At 40.0% G+C, this 22,490-nt stretch overlaps 1 protein-coding gene across 1 annotated transcript; it reads left to right on the forward strand.

Annotated features, from left to right (window-relative positions):
• Positions 1 to 264: 264 nt before the first annotated feature.
• Positions 265 to 22,469, forward strand: rab3gap2 (RAB3 GTPase activating protein subunit 2 (non-catalytic)). The gene is made up of 35 exons (XM_077583791.1): positions 265 to 639; positions 856 to 947; positions 2,348 to 2,462; positions 2,794 to 2,875; positions 3,828 to 3,875; positions 3,972 to 4,047; positions 4,198 to 4,299; positions 4,843 to 4,942; positions 5,826 to 5,924; positions 6,765 to 6,913; positions 7,007 to 7,086; positions 7,329 to 7,421; positions 9,241 to 9,380; positions 10,902 to 11,097; positions 11,182 to 11,325; positions 12,122 to 12,204; positions 12,516 to 12,580; positions 13,478 to 13,568; positions 13,675 to 13,796; positions 13,883 to 14,096; positions 14,203 to 14,300; positions 14,382 to 14,490; positions 14,571 to 14,731; positions 15,820 to 15,994; positions 16,074 to 16,238; positions 16,302 to 16,408; positions 16,494 to 16,560; positions 16,776 to 16,846; positions 16,915 to 16,950; positions 17,028 to 17,102; positions 18,528 to 18,743; positions 18,892 to 18,981; positions 20,908 to 21,120; positions 21,209 to 21,373; positions 21,645 to 22,469. Exons 1-35 carry the CDS (start codon positions 537 to 539, stop codon positions 21,795 to 21,797), a joined length of 4,095 nt encoding a protein of 1,364 aa, XP_077439917.1. The 5' UTR covers positions 265 to 536; the 3' UTR covers positions 21,798 to 22,469.
• Positions 22,470 to 22,490: the final 21 nt, after the last annotated feature.

Here is a 22,490-nt window from a genome sequence, read left to right on the forward strand (position 1 = left end):
TTCACCCAATCACAAAGCCATAAGCAAACTCGTCTACTCCCAAAAAGTTCTGCCTTCTGTAAGTAGAAAGCACTCACTGATAATAGCAAATGATTAATAAAAATAATAATAATAATTGTTAAGTCAATTCATCTTTTAAATGACAATTACATTGTGCAAAACTTAATTTTATTGTTTCTGTGTTGTGTCGTGTTTCCTACGTTTTCAGAAATGAAACACGTAGGCTTTTACTTTGAAAAACTCGACTTGAGTGTAACCCGGAAACAAACCAATGTTATGCTAGTGGGTTTTCCCATATAACTGGATAGTAAATATTGCGCAAATTTAACATAGTAGGCACGTATCAGTATCTGGTCGATATATTTTTCTTACCTTAATAAGAGAAAGCACTGTTGTGGGAAAGGTGTCACAGCACGACAACGGGGAGTTAACACGCGTACCGCGAGACTACGTAGTTTTTCTACAAGTGGACTATTAGCACACAGGCTAACTGGCGAATATTCTGTCAAATTGGGTCCAGGTAGGACGGAGACGACATGTCCTGCGGCTTATTGGAATTTTGTCGTCTCCAAGATCTGAAGATCGTCAGGGACTATTTGTTCCACGGTCAAACTGAGCCGGAGCAGAATAATCAAACAGGTAATCACATCGTCATTATTGACAGAGGAGGCTAATTCCTGTCTGCTGCAAAACTCCGGGGCAATTCTCTACGAGTAAACGATTCACTTTCCGAGTTACAAACCCGTCTTTCTTGGCGTTTTGCACACACACTTTTATACAAATATACTTAATAACAGTCAGTACGAGTCTCTTGCGTACGTCGAAATGAACTTTGTTTACCTTCCTCCTCCCTAGCTGAAAATGAACTTTCGTGGGACACGTCTGACTGGGAAACAGCATGGGATAACGAAGAGAGCAAAGGGGAAGAAGCCACAGCGACCACATCGGTTTGTCACGTCGTCTTTTATCACCTTTAAAACAGATTTTTGTCCCCATTTGGTCTATTTGAGTACATCTGCAAACATTAAATTTTGATGGATTGATTTAATCCCTGGGATCAATTGAAAGAGAAATTGACAGCAAGGACCTAAAACAGTAATAAACCCTCCATCCATTTCTGTAGGCTGGGTAAACGCTGGACTAGTTGCCAGTCAAACATAGGGCTCATGTATTGATTTAAAAAAATAATTGTTCAGATACCGATACTAGTGTCGGCAGAGGCCCCGATACTGCATTAAAACAGTGGTATCGGTGAGTACTAACAAGCAACATGACAATACCATTCATTATGATGCTAATATAGGACTTTGGATGCAGCATCTTGTGTCTAGCTCATGCACGACATTCACTGATGTGTGGCATGTTCACTGCATGCCGAGCTAAGATATCCTATTGGCCCTTCAATGATCTGAACCAATAGCAGGACAGCTTTTTCATGTTGAGAAAAAAAAAAGACTTAAGTATCGGTATGGTATCGGCCAATACTGCAAAGCTGGGTATCGGAATCGGTATTGGGGGCCAAAAAACAGTATTGGAACAACATTAAAAAAAACACCATTCACATTCCATCACGGCAGCACGGTGGCTGACTGGTTAGCGCGTCCGCCTCCCAGTGCAGAGGACGTGAGATCGAGTCCGGGCTTCGGCCTTCCTGGGTGGAGTTTGCATGTTCTCCCCGTGCTTGCGTGGGTTTTCACCGGGTACTCCGGTTTCCTCCCACATTCCAAAAACATGCATGGCAGGTTAATTGAACTCTCCAAATTGTCCCTAGGTGTGAATGTGAGTGTGGTTGTTCGTCTCTGTGTGCCCTGCGATTGGCTGGCAACCAGTTCAGGGTGTACCCCGCCTACTGCCCGAAGCCAGCTGGGATAGGCTCCAGCACCCCCGCGACCCTAGTGAGGAAAAGCGGCCAAGAAAATGGATGGATGGACATTCCATCACTGAGTGGGAACCTACCCTAGTGAACTGTTATCCCATCAGTGACTAAGTGTGGAGTATTTGTAACCTTTTACGCTCACCTTCACACAATGGAAGCTGGACTGAAGCTCGTGACCCCTGGTGTAGAATTTTCAATTAACATAACATGTATGTTTTTGGTATGTGAGCAAAAAATTGAATATCAAGGAGAAGAAGACTCACGCAATAATTGGGAGAACTCCACACAGGAAGGCCAGACTGACAGATTTTTATCTTGACACTTAAAATTGAGTGGCAGACTTTTCACTTATTCTCCTCAGTTTTTAATTTCTTTATAAAGCTATTTAAAAAAGCACGAAGGAAGAAAAAACTACTGTCACTGTTCAGATGAACCTCAAGTTTTTATTGTTGTTGTTGTTCTAATCTGTAGGTGGAGGAAACCACAGACCTAAGTGGAACCTGGCTGCAGGACTGTGTGCTATCCCTGTCTCCCTGCTCAGACTTGCTTGTGGTGGCTCATGAACAAAAGGCTGTCTTTCTCTCAGGTCAGATGGCGACAGATAACTTTCAAGTGGAAATCATGTAAAATGGCTGCATCAGAGCTGTAACAGAAAACATAGGCAGCATTTATCCGCCTGTGCCAGTTACACAGAACACGTTGTTAGACGCGTGACAGTGTCAGTGCAAGGATGTTGTAACGTTAGACGTGTAAAATGCAAATACTGCATAGGCAGAAATAATTGCCTTTAACACATTGGAATTGGATACATGATCAGGTGTTAATTTTCACAATTTTGTCCCAGAAATTCCCTCAGAAAATGTAGAGAAATTATCTTTTGAGAAACAGAGGAGTTATATTTGACTGATTCTTTGCAGCTAAATGGAGAACAGATGGTGGTGGCAGAGAAGAGATGACCCTGGCTGTGTCTTGGAGTGGAATACTCAGCACTGAGGAAGGGTGAGATATTTTTTTTAAATTTTGTAACCATGGAGCATTCTGTGGATAATTTTAAGTTAGAAAAAGCTTTGCTGTACAGTATGCCATTGTATATAGGATGTTGATTCGGAAAAGAAACTCAAAAGTTTTGAAAGCTATATGCTGAAATATGATACTTTTGATAAATAAAATGTCTCCCAAACCACAACTACAGAATATTTAAAAAAAGACATACAGTATATAACCCAATATAGCATTTTACTCAAAATTGCTTGAAATTAAGGGCAATGTTCTGCTCTTCTTATTTCCTTTTTTCCCAACAATATATTTGATATTTTTAAATTGCAAAAATGAAAATTACAAATAAATTCAACAACATCCTAAAAACTATTTAACGTGTCTTGCAAGAGCTCCCACATGTCCTTTCAGTCCGATATCTTCATCCAAACGAGGGTGTCATTCTGTCCCAGGTTCACCAAATAGGTGCGAGATGTCATTATGCCCAATGTAGTCCAGAAAACGTCCCCAAACGTTTTGAAAGATATCCTGTTGACCTCTGAAAGTGTAGGTAATTTTCTCCAAAGGCAAGTGCAGAGACACTTTTTTTAATTCTAATTTCTAGTTCATTATCGTAAAACGGTCACAAGAGGTTCTTCCAGATATTGGCCGTCGTAAGTACCAATCCTTGAAACAATGCCAGGCATTGGCCCGATAAAATACCTGTAATTGGCACTTGCCCATCCCTAATTGAGAATATTCTTTTTTAATACATGCTAGTCTGGGGTATAATGTTTCGATCCAAATGAGCCACTTGGACATTTGGACACACATACACACAGACAATAACAAGGCTTCTACAAGTGCTCTGTGTGACTGCATGCATGCATCCATATGTGACACATGCAATTCATCAATGAAATATGATTTAAATAAATAATTGTCAGCTAGTGTTTTTTTGGGTTTCTCTCTTCAGAGAGCGTGTGAGCAGCACAATCTGTATACCGCTGGCAAGCCAGAAAAGGTACTTTTTTTTCTTTTCGATTTGTAATTTCTTGTGTATAAGTAACGATTGGTAGCTTGACAGCATTTGCGTATGTCTTTTTTTTTTTTTCTGTAGGAGTTCCACTGGGCGACCGGACTGGACATGTGTTGTTGTGGGTTTCACATCTGGCCATGTCCGTTTCTACACAGAGGTGCAATCATTTAAAATCTGTCACCTCCATATTGCTTGTTGTATCATAATACTGTTACACTCAGGAAAATGAATGTAATTTTTAAAAATATATTATTATGTTTTTTCATTATGAATGCTATTAAATGAAATGTGTAATGCTTTTCATTAGAATGGGGCTCTGCTCTTGGCCCAACTGCTTCACGAGGACCAAGTTTTAAGGCTGAAGTGTCGCACTTATGAGATCCCTCGCCATCCTGGTGTGACCGAGCAGGTAGGAGATGAGTAAAATCGAGTAGTTTTTTTCCTATTCAATTTAAAATGTCTTCAGCAATATCATTAATAATAGTAGCTAGAGGTGCAATGATTAATCAACAATTCATCAATTGGCATAATAATCAACAACTATATTCATAATTTATTTTTTAGAACAATTGTTTAATGTAAAATTGGCCAAATTCATCAGTAGATATTCTCAGATTTCTGTAGACCTCCATGAAAGCAGACTGATTATTAATGATCCAAAATATGATATAAAATATTTGCGAACATCTGCATTTACTTTGGATAACGATGAATGTTTTGCCTATTTGCTGACATGGTAAGGACCAAACCACTAACTGAATCATAATGTGTCTGTATTTTCTGGGCTGTCATTTTAAAATAATGTACTGTTTTTTAATAAATGGCTAGAAATTTAAAATATGCATGTTTTATCCAATTCATCGATTCATCTTAAAAAAAAATCATTGACAGATGAATTGATTATTAAAGTAATAATTAGTTGCAGCCCTAATAGTAACATTTTCAATCTTAGCATGAAGAGTTAAGCATCCTCTACCCTGCTGCACTGGTCACCATAGATGGTTTCAGCCTCTTCCAGTCCCTGCGCGCTTGCCGGAACCAGGTGGCAAGAGGTACTGCTGTGTGTGCGTGTGTGCATGCTCTATATCAACATTAAAAAAAAAAGATGTAACTATTTCTATGGATATTATGTTGAACAAACACCTCACGTTTTACAGTGTGGAGAATGAGACTCATACCCACCGTGACAGCGAATATGCCAATCTGCGGGTGCCAAACCACAACTATAAGTGGTCCACTGTTTACATGAGTAGCAGATAGCATGAATTCTATGTGAGGCTTGTAAGATTCGTCTCCCTTGCCAAGTTGCAGTAACTACTTCAGGAAGAAGGGTAATTTAAATCCTAACTCTGAGGTGCAAATTCCGACAGACTTGTGTAACTTCAACGCATCATTATTTGTAGTACAGCATTCACTAACTAAGCTCACTGCCTGTGCCAACAGAAGTGGAACAATAGTGGAGTTTTACCAGAGATGTTTGTTGTCGAGTGTGGCAAAAGCGTGTGGGACAAATCAGGGTCATTAGGAATCTGTGGGTTAAGTACCCCCGAGTATCCTCTGCGCCTATGGACGCATGCACGTGTGTCTGCATGCTTTTTCCTTTTGCTGGACAGGGTTGTTGCAATTTTGTCAATTAAGAGTGTTTTCTTTACTTGATAGCCAAGGAAACTGAATTTGAAAGACAAATTTTGGTATAAATGAGCCACTTGGTCACACAAAGCCAGTAAGAAACCTTTTGCAAGTGCACTGTGTGGGTTTGACTGCATATATACATACATCCGTCCCCCTGTGTGCATTATGGCCACCAATAGTTTTTAAGTTAAAGGGGCAAATGGACAATGAGATCACCATTTCATGGGTTGTTTAATTGGTAGCTTTCTTTAAAGCTCTTTTTCACATTCGATTCAACCATCCCTCTTGATTTTGTACTTCTAGCGACAGCTGCTGGTAGTGATGTGATTCAGCCTCCTCCTCTGGCTTATAAGAAGTGGGCTCTCCAAGACATGGACACTATTGTAGACCACTGTAGTGTGGGTAAGTATATCATTGAAGCTGATTTTCAGTTTTCTAATTATGCTAAGTCTTACCTAATCAGATTCTGTTGTTGTAGCAATTATTTTAATGACCATATATATTGCTTGAAAAAATATTTGTTCTCAAGAAGGGCGCGCACCAAAATATTTCCGCAGATATGTGAAAGACTCAGTTTACACAACATCCAAACTTTACTGGAAATGGAGTGTGTACATTCTTGATTATTATCATTGAAGATCTGTTTCTTCCTTTTACTTCCGGTATTTGTGTTCAACTATAGATTTCACTCTTAGAAAGTGTGTCTACAAGTAAATAGAGACAAAATAATGTCTTTGATGGTGTTTTGCAAGTTTTTTCCAAAGATCAGTGAAGTGAAACACGAGAGCAATTGTGAGGATAGAGATTTAGAGAGCTGGCTATTTTATGGACAAACTGTTTGAGTGAACTAGCTGGTCAACATAATTGACAGATTTGAGGGAATGCATCTCTGAAGGTATAACTATTCTATTTGGTTGCATTCTAATTGCACGTTTATCTATTGCGTATTAGAATGAATGTGAGGGAAAAAATCCAAAAGATCCCTAGTGATATAATTGTTCTATTTGCTAGTTATTTGGGATCTTGACAGATTAAAATGCATTATCTGTTGATGAAAAATCTGTTTAAGATACATCATTACAAATCAGCTCATCATACGGTTTGTGTCTTGAGTTTTTTCCACAGAACTTAATGAAGTTAGTTCTTAGTTTCGTGTACAATCTATAAATATAATCAGTAACTTGAGTTGCTTACCCACCTGCATCTTCTTCATCTCTGTCCTCCCTCTTTTGTCTGTGATAGGTGTCATGACACTCAATGTGTTTGATCAGATGAAGAATGCCTCCATTTTGGGAGGGTTCAATGCTTCAGTTAAAGGCAGCCCCCCTGCCATGAGCCAGTATGTCACTGTAGGAGGAGGCCCATACACTAGTTTTTACTATGCGGTAGAGGTGAGCCATTACAATACACGTGTCGAAAAATATTTACAAGTCTGCACTGCAGTACATGAAGAGGATTAATGCTCATCAACTGTGTGTTCTCAGGGAAGCAGCCAGCCTCTTCTTTCGCATGTGGCACTCGCTGTGGCCAGTAAACTTACATCAGCCCTCTTCAATGCTGCCAGGTGGGGAAGCTTTTGAATGCATGCATATGCAAAATGAAAAAAAATATATCACAGAGATTAAATGGGGAAAATGTCAGAATAATTAGAATAACCTGTACTGTACTAATAATCCCAGCTCAATTTTATTGTGAGTTATGTCTCACAAGCAATCACACAAGCAATTCCTCTTGTGTCTCATTTTAGTATTTTGTGTGCAACTTCACTCACTCTCCTTTTTAGACTTTTTTTCTTTTTTTTTTCAGTGGATGGCTCGGATGGAACAAGAATAAGAACGAAGATGAGACTGTCCAGAAACACAAGCCCAAGGTTGAGCCTGCAACACCCTTGGCGATCAGGTGCCTTTCATACTACAGTGGCTCCTTGTGATACGGGTTTGATTCGCCCTGTAACTCAAAACACATATCTCAAATCATCAAGTTTCAGCTTTGTTATTTTGTTTAATGAGGAAAATAGCTCTCCATAATATTCTACTTTATAAAAACATAGCAATGATATATAGTAATTTCTGGACTATAAGGCGCACCTGACTATAAGTCGCGCTAGCTAAATTTAGGGAATTCTCGAGTTTGTTACACACCTAAGCCGCAGGTGTTTTAATGTTACCGCACCGGGTTCCTGCTACTTTCTTTTCCATAATGAGGGCACAAATTGTCTCGCTCTCATTCTGTCTCTCTGTATTGAAAGAGGCTAATTATTTGTCCTCTTTTGCGTGTTCCAAAAAACTTGAAGACAGATTTATTGTAAGAAAAAAACACCTTGCAAGGATGATTTATTAAAACAGAGATCTCCGGACATCGGGACAACCCTGAACATCACGTAGGAGGTGGAATTTTCAGAGTGCCCATTGTGCCCCCTCCCTTGCGGAAGAGGGCTTCTTATAGTATCGTTTCGAAAGCAAAACGCCCCTTCTCCTCCTACCAAGAATGAGCAGAACAGATTGGCTCTCACTCAACATGTCACACAATATTACCCTCGTACACAGACTGCACCTGTTTTTCATTTTTAGACAAAATATACTCTCTGGGTACTTTTTCTAAAAAACAATATCTCACAAACAAGTTGAACTAGATTTAGAGTGGCCGTGAGCGATGGCGCAAACAGAGTGTGTGTGTGTGTGCTCTCTCAAAGCAGATTCTGTTCTCAAGAACAAAAATGTGTGTGCGCAACACTGAGAAGGAATTTTAGACCAAACAATTTACCAGCTTAGGTTAAGGTCGAATTATACTGAGTTCAACGCTATTTCACTTACTCTACACATCTATAAAACATTTCAACATGGTTAATATATGAAATAAAGAATTAAAATGTTAATAATGTCTAACAGTATTTGGGCTCACTTGGTTTGTTTTGCTCAGCCTGACGCTCTTGTGCTTCCTTCATAGTGCACCCACTTTGCACCTTTGTATTAGCCGCAGGGTCGAATGCAAGTGAAAATAGTAGCGGCTTATAGCCCAGAAATTACTGTAATTAAAATGTTTTGAAAGGAAAAACATTTTTTTGTGAAATTGCATCAAATGACAGCTGCTCTTTCTGGTGTACCCGCCACATGGAGGCAGGATAAGACAGACAAATAGATACAGTATATGGCTAATGTTAAGTCTCTTCATCGTAATCTTCCTAACCCACCTCGATCCTCAAGACATTTAGTGACCCCGAAGTTGTTCTCATGCGGCCTTATAGAGGAGCGTCTCAGTTGTCTTAAGGTCTCAATACACCAATCCGACGTCAGCCAAATGTGACCGTCGCCTGCCGCCTGTAGCGTCGGCATGACCGTCGGCATGTCACGCCGGAAAACTAACGGAAGTATCGGTACACACCGCAGTGGCATTAAACACTTCAATCCTCTTTTTTTGAAAGATTTTTCACTACTGGCCAAAGTGCTGTTATTGTGTAGTGAGTTAAGTTCACTGCCAATATATAGCAACTGTTTGTAAACAAAAGTTAGCTTGGAAATAAAAAAAATCGGCCATATTGCAGCTCTTCTCTCGAAAAACACGTTGGTCACTTGTTTCTCAAGCCACCACTGTATAACCTCAAATTAAATAAAAGCACAATTATTTTGTCTGTGATAAATTTTGTAATAAAAAGTTATGTGAATGTAATACACGAGGCTTGTTCATATCCAGTTTTCATCCTGACTTCTCTTTCATTCAGATTTGGTCTCCCAGACTCACGCCGCCATGGCGAGTCCATTTGCCTGTCCCCCTGTAACACGCTAGCCGGAGTAACTGATGACTTTGGTCGAGTTACACTGTTGGACCTAAACAGAGGAATTGCAATTCGCATGTGGAAAGGTAAAGAGAAAGCTGAGGAAAAAATGGTGCTATGAAATCAGCACCATTCTTTCACAATATAGAGGCTTTGTAAATAAGATCTTTAGGGAACTTGATTTTGTTTGGGTAAGTGCAAAAGGGTGGATGATTTTGTAACATTGGCACTTCCATGCTTCTGTTAGAAAATTGTAGCAATTACAAAATCTTTGTTATTCACCTTTTATTGCTTTAACTTGCATTGGAACAGCACAAAAAAAGAGAAAACTGAAAAAATGCCTACTCTAACCATTCCTCACGAAACTCCGAAATTGGACTGGAAAATTCTGATGCAAACAAAAGAATTGTGAAACCTGGAAAATTTGTAATTGCTGCCGTTCTATGGGAGAAGTATTGCATACCTGACAGTAGCACGTGGGGTTACCAATTTTTTGGGGCCATTACTGAATGTTGCTTTTTTTTGTTTGTTTGTCAAAGCCTGCCTTGAAGGATTTTTATCCTTTCATACTCCTCATTAGACGTTAAATCTTAACCCATTGTTAAATATTATTGCAGTCAAAATCATCTTTTTGTGCAAGTGCATTTAAAGCAACACACTACTGAAAATGTATTGTATATAATTTGATTAAGCAGTGTATAAACAATAATCGCGTAAATATCAATGGCATCTGATTTCCTGAAAAAAAAGTTTAAGCCGATTAAGTATCAAAATAATGACTCATCTGCGCAGCGCCATCTTGGCCAGTCACATAATGACGGTGATTTACCACGTGCAGTAACACGAGACTTTTCTTTTTTCTTTTTTTACCTGTTTCTTTGTCTCTTTTGCTCTAAAAATGTTGTATGGCGTCGTCAAATATTGCCGTAATTTAGATAGCACTCCTTTTCTTTTCCTCTCTCTTTTTTTAGAGCGAGCACGCGTAACTGTCAGGTTTCGTATCCTTCATTTGAGAAAGCATTTACAGCGGCAGTGGCTGCCAGCCTGCGAACCTCCAAAATGGGTCTATCAAAAGCTCTACGTCCGAAAACCGTGATAGATTGTCACCAAAATTTATGTGCGCACATCTTTTCTTATGCCCAAATAATACTCAGAAAATATTACAACGAAAAAATGAGCCATGTTACAAATGAAATTTCAGTGGTGTGTAGCCTTAAACATGCAATGGATTAGTTTGAAGTTGATATCACTTCCATACAACACAATTATACACAGAACATATACACATTAAATGAAGATATCTTTATAACAAGTATGAAAATGATTATAAGAAAGAAATACAAGAAGTACTGCATTCACTTTGATGTAGTATAATAATACAATTACTGTGCAAAGTGGTGATGACTAGGCTTGATTAGTAAGCTTTTTGAAAGCGTGAGTGGAATAGAGTGTTTTTGTTTATTCTGGTAGTGATAGGACAAGGATAGGAAATGGAACATTTGTGTCTTGGGGGGGCATTAGCTAATCAGGATTTTGACATGACTTGGACAGTGTTTTTAGTATTGATTTATCACGCTAATCTATTTATTATTATTTTTTAACAAAAGGTTACAGAGATGCCCAGCTGGGTTGGCTGCATGTTCCAGAGGAGCAAACCAGTCGGGAAAGTTCACTCTCAACTTCCCTCCCCAAACGGCATGCACTGTTTCTGGTTATTTATGCCCCCCGCAGGGGGATCCTAGAGATATGGGCGATGCAATATGGACCTCGAGTGGGCGCATTCACTGTTGGGAAACACTGCAGGTACACACAGAAGACCAAGGCTTTATGCTGAACATTAAATGCCACTCTGGATATCTCAGGATCTCAATATGTGTTCAATTGCAGGTTGCTGTATGCTGGTTATCGTCTGTTAGGGGTGAACAGTGTAACCAGTCAGGGCTGGAAAATCCACACTCATCAAGTGTGTTTGCTGGATCCCGTCACAGGAGCCCTAAGGACTGTGAATGTTCCTTTCCACCTGGCCCTCAGGTTATTCCACACTGATTAGCATCAGCACAGATATACAGATAGACACACACTATTACAATATCTTACTAGTGCCCCAACCGACGAGTTTTTGGGTTACAAGCGTTTGCTTAGTTGCTTTTTGTCTCCTGCAAGCTTCACATAACATTGCCGCTTCAGTGGAGTGTTGAAAACATGGCACGATTAATGCACTGTGATGTAGAGACGCTGATGCGCTTTCAGCCATTTATTAAAATCAGCAAACATACAAACACTCACAAGAAGATGGCCAATCAGACTTCAGTTTGTGACATCATTCACTAGGCCTTGCCCCTTAAAGGCCCAACTCACTCACGAATACTACACTATGTACAGTAATTACACTTCATGAAACCAAATTATTTCTCTAAATTTTCTTTTTTTTGGTTCATTAAGTTTTATACAACACATACACACATATACAACACAACACACAAAAAAAACTCTTATTAAAAACACATGGCAAAAAATACATTTTAAAAACATTTTAATCAGTGGAGAATTGATGAATGGAGCTTGATCATGGGATGAATTGAACACTTAAGGTACCACCATCACTTAATCTGTAGATTTGTTTTCTTCTGTTAATATGTTTTCCCACACAATTCTTAAGACAAGTGAGCTGGAAGGTTTCACGCTTTTAAAGAAGGGTTTCAGATCTAAGAAAACTTTTTGTGCAATAATAATAGTTTTGCTGTAGATTCACTTTCAAGCCTGTCGTCTTATTTTTGTGATATAGAAAGATTGTTGGAATGATTTGAATAAATTGTGTTAATTTCAGTGACAAGAAAAGTGAAGGAGCCAAAGATATGCATTTGTTAAAGAAATTGACAACAATACTCAAGAGCAGAGATGTGGAGCCTGGTGAGAGATTATTCTTGATATATATTCACAGTTTGTGGTAAAGTACAGAAATAACTCATTTCTTTCTTTGTTGACTTTGTAAATGTGCACACTTAACATTAGTCTATTTTTCATTTTAGGTATACTGTAAGTACAGTATATTTAAAATAAATAACAGCACTATAATGTATGTGTAAAAGTTAGGAACTATTTATTTTGAATCGTGTGAAATAATGTGGGTGTCTCAGGGCCATGAAACTTGTTGCGGAGTCTTTGGTTAGACTTTGCAAAATCACTGATATTCAGTTTAATGAATTTTCTCTTTGTTTTAGATATTTTGGAGAGTGAGGCCAAAGGCTTGCTGTTTGATATCAAACAGTCTTCCATTCAAAAACAGGTACGATTAAGCTGATCGATGTTAATTTATGGAGTCTGCTTTAAAAAGAAGAAGAAGACATTTCTCCTTGTAAAGCTATTAAACATATCATAATATGACTGTAATTGTAGAGATGTGTTACTGCGGTACTAATTTCCGTAAGTTTCTTGCAGTCTATTAATTTTTTCTAGTGGTGCAAATCAGTTTTGGAGGCATAACCTTATTTGTTTTGTACATTTTTAGCTTCTCTATTTAAAAAAAAAAAAGTTTAATATAAATGCAGCGATGCCTTGGATAAACAAACATTGGCGTAATTGTTTATTAGTATGATTAAACTACATATTTAATTAAAAATGTGACTGAGGATTCCTTTCGTATAGGGATTGTCAGAGGCATAAATAGTAAACACAAACAGTACATACTGTAAATGCTATTTCAGAATAATATGATAGATATTGCTTCACACCTTGTACTGTGGGCGCAAACGTGGTCCTATCTGCCCTATATTTATTTTTTCTACGCATAGAAAGCCTTAACAACACGTAGAAAACATGTCAGACCTTGATCCGCATGAAACGCATGAGGGATGCCACCAGGAGCGCCACGTCGGGAGGGAAAGTACAAGCATCTGTGGTAGAGCAAACAGTAGTCAGCTGAGGTTTCATGTGATCAGCAAAACCAAATATATACCACAAATATTAAATACATTTGTATCTGAAAACATTACACAGTGAACACTATTGACTTCAAATTGAAAGTCAATACAAAGCACAGACTAGAGAACTAATATGGATATTTTTTTGTTTTAAATTTCAAAACAAAATCTTGCCTCTGTTGACCGCACGACCACAGATTCGTAGTCAAAATCACACACATTTCTAAGTATGGTTTGTCTTTTCTTCTTCTCTTTCTTTGGAGGCTTTAGAGTCTTTGCTGTCCGACAAGAACATTCCTGTCTCGTGTCTCACAAACATCACATGCGCCTTACTCAGCGCTCTGCAGCAGCAAGGTGGAGCCGCTTATCTGAAAGAGAGCATTTTTACTTGAGTATTCTTCATGCTGTAATTTGCATTTTATGTACAAAATTGTCTGTGTATCAAATGTCTGTGTGCCAGATGCTGAACAAGTGGATCCAGTGTTAATGCAGCTCTGCTCCTCCCAGCTGAAACTGCTTCAGCTCTACACCGACATCCAACACGTGAACTCTTCTGCGCACACTGAGGAGCGCGACGAAGCTGTAGGCGTACACACGTCCGCCGTTTGAATTGAATGGCATGAATGATTTTGAATATTGGAATACTTCTGTACAAACCCCACAAACAGCCGCACTCCCTTGATGGCATTGAGGGGGATTTGGCGCGCGTGAGTCCCACCTTGCAACGCTACACCAAGCTCAACTCGAGGCCCAGCGTTAGTTTTGTTCAAGACGCACCAGACGCACCTCTGCCTGCTCAAGCTTTCCTATCGCAGATTGAATGCACAGAGGATGGGCAGTTGAAGCTTATCCACCGTTCTGATGCAGAATGGAACCAGTTAGGTACACATGGTTATCACTTCTCTATACATGAGCTTATTTGATGTGCTAATAACCCAACATGACTGAAGGAGGAGAGACCCAGGGTTGATTTACATGTTCTGTGCAGGGAGTTTCATCTTCTGGAGTTGCCTGTGTGGTAAGAGCCCACCACATAAAATCTGTGACAAACTGCAGCAGGCTGGCATAAGTCCACTACAGCTACTAGTAAGATGATACATATATTTATAATTTAGGCTGAAAACATTTTTTTTTTTTTAATCATCTTCTCCCTTTATCTCGCTCAAGTCTCTGTTGTTGAGTGTATGGTTGCAACGAGAAAAGGAAGTGCTCCAGACCCCGACAGAATGTTTTAAAAACTTTCATGCACTACTGGTCCTCCTCAGCAACATGGAAGGTATGTGGAATATCAAACGCAAGCTGACATTTTCATCAAACAATGAAGATGGCCACTGCCACTCTCCCTCTTCTCATCAGGTGCCATAGAAGAGTCATGGGACCCCCAGTCTGTCTCACCTTGGTGGCAGCAGTGCCGCAACATATTGGTGCAGTCACAAAACTCTGCCGCCGCGCTGCTGGCTGCTTTTGTTGCTCATCGTGCCGCGAAGGCCAGCATCACCAGCAGGGCGGACAGCCAGGTAGAATGCACAGACGATTTTAGTAAAAGCAGGACTTGTCACTGGGCAGGGGTTCTATTTTGTATCACTGAAACACAGTGAAGTTTTTTTCTTCCGTTTGGCGGGATCATCAGTTTCCAAAGTCGAACAATACAGCTTGATATTTTGGCCAAAGACAGTTTACTAATACGCCAGCGAATGAATACGTAATATGTCTCCTTTCGACTAAAATAGTGGTAAATGTTCATGACAAGGTCAGAACATGTTTTGTCTGAAAAGTTAAACAGTGTTGTATAGTAGGGGGAAAAAAAAGTTGGCTTGATGTTAGATGTTTGATATTCAATCTTACCATCTAGGTTAAGGACTCTCCACAAATTACATATGGCAACGTATGGAGGACACATCACCATAAAACAAATACAAGTTTGTTGTTTTGTCATTTTGAATGTTGTAGTAGCTGCAAATGGTAGACCACTGCTTACTATAGCTGAAAATGTAATCAAATCTGTCGTTATAGAGAAACAGGAGACGTATTAGGGGCCAAAAATATTTACTAAAAATGAGTGAAAACATCTTTTCTCATTCTAATTGCTGTAGTAACTAAGAATGGTAGCCCATTAATTACTACAGCTGAAAATGTCATCATATCTGTAGTTAGGGAGAAACAGGAGATGACCAAGGGACAAAAATATTCACAAATTGACCAAAAATATAAAAAAAAATCATCAAAACTCCCCAAAAATTTCCTCATTCTCATTCCTTTAGCAGCTGCCAAAGGTAGGCTACTAATTATTACGGCTCAAAACTTTATCTTATAGCTGTCATTATGGACAAGTAGGCATCATTTAAGGGACAAAAGTCCATGTTGCATAGAGGTCTGCCACTCATCCGATTAGTGTCTCCGACAAACTTTGTGGATTTGTGAAATTTGGCAAAGGAAGAAAAAAAGGCCAAGAGACTCCTTAATGCTTAGCAAGTCTCCTCTCATGTAGATAAGCGGTGTAGGGTTGCCTCGAAAAGAAACCAACTAAAATGATATCGGTGCCATCTACAGTATGTGTGCAATTTCAATTGTTTGCTTTTTTTCTTTCTGTGTGGGTATATGACAGTTGCAGTCGGAGTGGGAAGCAGTTTCTTTGGAGCTGGAGCACTGGGTGGTGTGTGTTCGCCAGCTGGAGGATGTACTGGTGCTGCAGACGCTACTTTTAGTGCCCCCCGTTGTTGGATCAACAGGGGGCCCTGCTGTGCTGTGTTCCATAAAAACACTGCTGGAGGGAGGCTCAGGTTGAAGCCCTAATAATGAGTTATTTTTATTTTCTACATAATAACGCTTAAGCATGAAACTCAATTGTCGTCTCTCAAGGTGGCATCACTGACAACGTCTCCAAGTGGGTGTTCCGGCACAACCTGGCCCCCGAGCAACTCAAAGAAATCCTTCAGAAGAGAGAGGATAAGGATGAAGAGAGAAAAGAGGGGGCAGGAGAAGATGTAAAAGTGTTACAAAGTGAAATCGCAAATGGAACAGCAGGTCAGTATGAAATCAAATCATCAAATCAAACCTGTATTGAAATATGAACACAATCGCACGCAGAACTGTTGGAGGCTGTGTGGAAGCGCTTCCCACATTCCCTCTCCCCAAACTTACTCTTCGCACATTGCTGCTGGGAGTACGTGGTGCAGTGGAACAAAGACCCAGAGGTTGCAATCACACACTCACACACATATTTTGACTTTTCTTTCAAATGCATCATTGCTGACATCATCCTTCACTTTTCTCCTCTAGGAGGGTGCACACTTGTGCCGGGCAATGGAACATCTCAAGCTGGTCTCCAGTCCACATATCCAACTAGGTAGGCTTTTCCAACGTATACATTGGTCTGTCACACACCAACCAGCAGTGCGAACCTTTTTCGTGACGTAAGAAAGGCTTGACTGACACACCAGAAAACGACAATAATAAGAAGAAACACATTCTTAAAATGATACCACCGATTTCCCCCCAAAACCATGTTGCTTTGTGCACTGCATGTTAAAGAAAATCTCACTTCTTAAATCTTTTCCACAGGTATTTGCACAATGATGTGGAGTACGTTTATTGTCAAACGTTTCTCTGCAGCAACCTTCCTCATTGAAAAAGTAAGCAGATAACATAATAGCAAAGAAGATATTTTCCAGATCTAATTCTTGTCTCTCGTGATTTGCAGGTGGGCAAAGCACCCAAAGATCGCTTGTGCCGACGGGTAAGCATCTTGAAAAGGCTCTAAATGAGTTACTTTCTCTAAAAACTCGATTGTGATGGCTTTTGTTTTGTTTGAAGGATGTAGGAATGGGAGACAAAGCTTTGACCTCCTTTTTGGGATGCTGCGTCCAGCTACTGCAGATCCTCATGGAGGTGACTGGACTCTTGGTTAAGAATCAGTGCCCATTGTCTTTTGTCAACTTTTTTGTAAGTAAGGAGAGTCCATGACACGGCATGAAGAATGGCCAGCGGCTCGCATTAGTCTGCAAAAAGCATGAGCTCTAAATGAAGCTTATTAGCTCCTTTTTGTTTTCATTGCGGAAAGCTGGGACAGGCTTCAGCTCACCTGCAAACTGAATGAAGGACGTGTTGATGGATGGATTATAGTGGCTGAAATGTGTTGTGCCTTTTAAGCCTATGCTTTCTAAAGGATAGTTAGTCAAATGGAAAAAAAAAAATGTCCGCTATTACCCATCTTAATTCATTTGCTCCCAAAAACCTATAAATATGTTCTATTTCAAATATTACCATGCTCCCAAAGATGTTTTTTTTATGCGAGAGCATACAAAAGGCTTTCATGCAGGCTCTGAACTGAAGAGAATGGTTAAAGCAATGGTAGTTATTACAAAAACGGCCAGCAGGTGGTAGGAGAGTGTAAGAGACCAACCAGGGCCATGTTGCAACAAAAATCATTTACCTACAATTTTAAACAAATTTGTGAATAATGATGAAACTTAGTTGTATTCTGATGCCAATTTATGCAAAACGGAAACAGATACAAATGTACTTTTTTTCCTAATGAAATAAGTGTCTCTAATCTTTCTTTAGGTGGGTTCCATGTTTTATAGCAATAGAACACAATATTCTGTGGGCCTTGCAAAATCAGTTAAAATATTGTAAAACATCCGGGAGCGAAAGGGGTTGCTTCAGTGAAAATGGCTGGGAGTGAATGATTTAAAAAGGAAATCAACACACACTCAAAATTATTGACAATAATATGTTTTATGCAGCCCCACCAGTCTAAATGTGGTATTTTAGTTAGTGGAATATGAGTTAAGCAGCAAAATCCAACAGTTTTTATCAATATCAGAAGGCGGCCATTTTGCCACTTGCTGTCGAGAAAATGACATCACAGTTGCTCAGGTCTCAGGTAACAACCAATCACAGCTCAGCTTCAGAAAACTGGTGAGCTTTGATTTGTCATTGCCTGAACCCTGAGCAACTGTGATGTCATCTTCAGTCGACAGCAAGTGGCAAAATGGCCGCCCCCTGAGATGGATAAAAACAGCTGGATTTTGCTGTACAACTCATATTCCATAAATGTAATATTAATCATGTTTAGACGAATAAAGTGACATATTATTGTCAAGAAATGTTTAAAGTTGACTTCCCCTTACTGTCCCATCATGTAGAAAAACGAAATTAGTGTTTTACTTGCAACACCACCTAAAAAATGACAGCGGGCTTTCATTGTATTGGTCGGTTAGCATGTTTGCACTTGCGTGTTTCTAACTCCAACTTGTTTCATGTAATTTTTCTCCCTGATTAATTTTCCATGCATCTCCTTCTCCTGTCCAGGCGGACTCCGCGGTAGCTGAGGTTCCTCTCCCCGAGCTGTCGGTGGAGGAGGTGTGGTGCGGAGCCGAGGGCCCGGCCTCCATAGCTGAACTTGCCCTGGAGCAGAAAGGTGTTCACTATCCCCTGGTGCAGCATCACTGTCTGCTGGCCTCCCTGCTACACGCCGCCTTGACTTTCAGCCTGAAGGTCAAACCCCTCAGCCTGTTTGACGGCAAGGTGAGGAGACCACGGAGTTGTGTTCTGTTGGTGGTGATGTAACCCAAATTTGTACCTAAGAATGATATTTTTTTCATTTACAATGTGCTAGGTCAATAAAAATCCAGTGTGGTTATTTATCTGATAATAACTCGAATCATTCCTCTAGGGTAAGAATGCTTTCTTTCGAGACCTGGCCACCATTCAACTAATGCCAAGTGGAGACATGGACCCAGGACTGGTCCTATTACGACAGGAGGTGAGACTTCTCTCCTCTTCTCTCTCCATAAAAAAGTCAGAGAATACTATACCTCTGCATCATTAAGGTCTTTTGTGCCCAGGTTTGATACAAATCAGAATTAAAGTAATTTAATTAATTAATTTTGATATTTGAGCCTGATGTTAGGTCTTAGTTCAGTTCAACTTGTGGTTTCACGCTGGCAGGCTGCCAGCCAATGTCGATGTAACTATGGCAACAGTAACGCACAAAACAGCACATGACTTGAGTGTCCTGGTCCGTTGTCATTACGATGACTGTTGAATGTTGGCGCCAGGGATCTCAACCACTGATATAACAGGAAATTTGCTGCTTGTCTAGGTCTAGTTTAAGCAGCTAAGTTTGCCAGTAAAGAAACAATGGTCCAATGCTAATTTGGTATTTGCTAACGCCGAACCTCTACCAGCTCTATGTGAAATTAATATTAATGACTGTGATAGCATCAACCATCTTTAATGATGGTCCACTGGTAGTATCACAGCTTCAGATGTTCCAACAGCTTCAGAGAAGCAACATTTGCATCACCGTTCACTGCAAGGTACGATTCATGAGGTCATGGATACTAAAGTTTTTCGCATCCTTGAAAAGTCTGAAATGAGATTTTGCAAAATTGAGGCCGTATAATTACACTTCAAAAAGACAGAATCCTACAAAGCCCACAGGTCAGATACCCTGTTGTGAGTTTGTATCTTAATATCTTAAAAACAAGATGCTCAAACAACTCAAGCATTATTGCCAAATAATCTTATTTGGCAAGTGGCACACCCCGGAGTTTGCCAGCCGGTCACAAGGCACATACAAGCAAACAACCATTCACACTCACTGAAATAAAAAAAAAAAAAAAAATTAATATAATCAGTATTTGTATAAATAATAATTGATTAAGAATTAAAAATACTGTAATGACCTAAGAAACCTGAAGCTAAGAGGAAAATCAGGGCCACCATACCCCAAAACAAAGAGCTTAAAGCAAGCATCAGGCAATGCCACGGCGCATCGAGGCAGTAGTTAAGGTAAGGAATTAATTACCCAACAGGAAGTCAGACTCTTGCGCCACCCCTCACTAAGGCTACGTTCACACTGCTGGTCTTAATGCTCAATTTTGATTTTTTAGGGAGTAAGCGTTAGCACATAGCACGTCTGACTGTGATTGACAGCAGCAACTCACTATCGAGAATGAGTCTGTGGGTGGTGGGGGCGACTACGTCATGCGGAACAAGTGACGTAGTACGTATCGTCTCGTGTAATCAGTAACAGCCAAATTGTGTTTATCTCAGTGTTTAACCTTAAAATGGTGCCAACCACACGCTTGCCCCCAAACCAAGTTTTAAACAAAAATGTACTAAAATGTACAAATAATGACCAGGACATGTAGATAGCATTTGTAGACACCAAAGTATCATCAAAAAAAAAGTGTTGTGTTATGCTTTAAGGCAAAGGGAATCCAACCAAACTATTGAAGATTGACATATCGTTTTGAAAATACCATCAATCTATCCATAATTTTTCCCCATGCAAAAAACTGTGAAATTCTAATTTTTTGACATCCTGTTTTTAAGGGTTTTATGAGCTGGAAGACCCAATCATATAAAAATAAATAAATACTGAAAATCACTTAAATTGTGGGCCCAGAATCTATCATCTATGAAAGTTTGACGCTTTGAATGAAATTGCAAAAATTCTTCAACTTTTTGAGGATCTTCAAAAAAAAAATGACGAGCACCTGTATTAATTTCAAGATTACCTAAATAAATACATTTGCTTATTACTATTACTATTTCAGTATTACTGTAAAAAGAAGGAATGCCAAAGTTATTACATAATACATAATGACATTTAAAAAAATACAAATTGTCTCGTAAACACAGTCACATGTTTATCTTCCACCCACCCTCCTCTCTGCCTCAGTTCCTCCTCAGGATGCTAAGCGCCTGGGTGCAGTGTATCGACGATCCGACCAGCACCGGGCCCCAGACGCCAGCGTCGAGCGGCCCCAGGGCCGAGTGGTGGCCCTCGCTGTGTCTGGAGCTGGGCGGCCTGCTGCAGGTCTCCCCCGACATCCTGCGACGACACCTGGTGTGCCAGCTCTACAACCAGGGCCTGGACCCGCACGCAGAGGAGGTCAGGTCGCGGACCGACGTCCGATAACATCGTTATCGATGAGCAGGTAACGCCACGTTTGGAATTGACGTCTGGTCGTGCCTCTTAGGTGATGTTGGAGGTGGAAGACAAGGACGTGTTGGGCTCTCAGCTGCTGATGATCACAGGACAAAGGCTGAGCTACTCACTGCTGCACAATCAGAACCAGACACAGCCTGCTATGGAGCTCCTGGCCCGCCTGCCCCCCACCTTGTGCACATGGCTTAAGGCTATGGTGAGGCCCCCTCCACTTTGTTTTGGCATCCTTGCTGTTCATTGGGTAGTTAGGGCAAGTGATGGGAAAAGGAAGCTTCATGAAGCACTTGTGATTTTTTTTTTTTTTTTTTGCTCCTCTAGATGGTGGTTATGGTCTGATGGTTTAAAGATAAAGGCATCTTTAAACCAACAGTGCCATCTAGAGGAGTCAAAAAATATTGCGAGTGCTTCATGAAGCTTCATTTGTCATCACTACTGTATTCATATGCAGTATTTGTGTGGGTTTGCAGGACCCCAGTGAGCTGCGATGCCCCCTGGTGTCCCTCCCTCAAACCAGCAGGCTGGTGGGTCACTTGATCGAGATGCTTCCGGAGAACCACGCCCAGTACAGCCTGGCACTCCATCTCTTAGAGACAGTGGACGCACTTACAACGGAAGACTGACTCAATAAACATTGACGGTTTAGTACGTGAAGAACAGATCACGAGCTCCTGGAGTTAAAACTGAACTAAACAAGGGCCACATTTCCCTTATTTTCACATGGAGTTTATCTTTATTCAAATCATGTTTAAGTTGCATTGTGGAGTTGCAAATGTTCATGTTAAAGCTTTTTCTTTCTTTTTTTTAGAGCTCATTCGGTAATTTTACCGATTTGACATGTCATCATCATTGCTCTTTTTTTAATTTTATTTTGTATGTGGGTGAGTATGTGTGTGCGTGTGAGTGTGTACTCATTAGTTCACCTAAAACCTAAAGCTTTTTCTACATGCAATATATGCATGCTCCATTGAGGAGGGGCAGTGGAGCCATGCACAAGCTTTACACATAGGCTGCAGTTCCGTTTTAGGCCAGAGGTGGCAGTCGTGAGTAAAACGAAAATTCCATAATGCTACTTTAATAGAGCTTAACTGTTTCAATTGCTTTTTAACCTTAACATCCCATATTTTTATATGTAGAAATTTATCATACTTATGAATATTTGAGTTGATTATTCTAATTTTCAAGTGTGCGTTAAGGACCTTGTTTAAAATATGCTCACAGTGCCTGTAAGCCTTTTATGCTGTAGTTCTGTGTCCACACGTTGCCAGTGGACAGAATAAACAATACAGAAAGTGTCTCAGCATTGCATTCTCATC

The sequence above is a fragment of the Vanacampus margaritifer genome, chromosome 1 (assembly GCF_051991255.1).
Source record: "Vanacampus margaritifer isolate UIUO_Vmar chromosome 1, RoL_Vmar_1.0, whole genome shotgun sequence".
Taxonomy (NCBI): Eukaryota; Metazoa; Chordata; class Actinopteri; order Syngnathiformes; family Syngnathidae; genus Vanacampus; species Vanacampus margaritifer.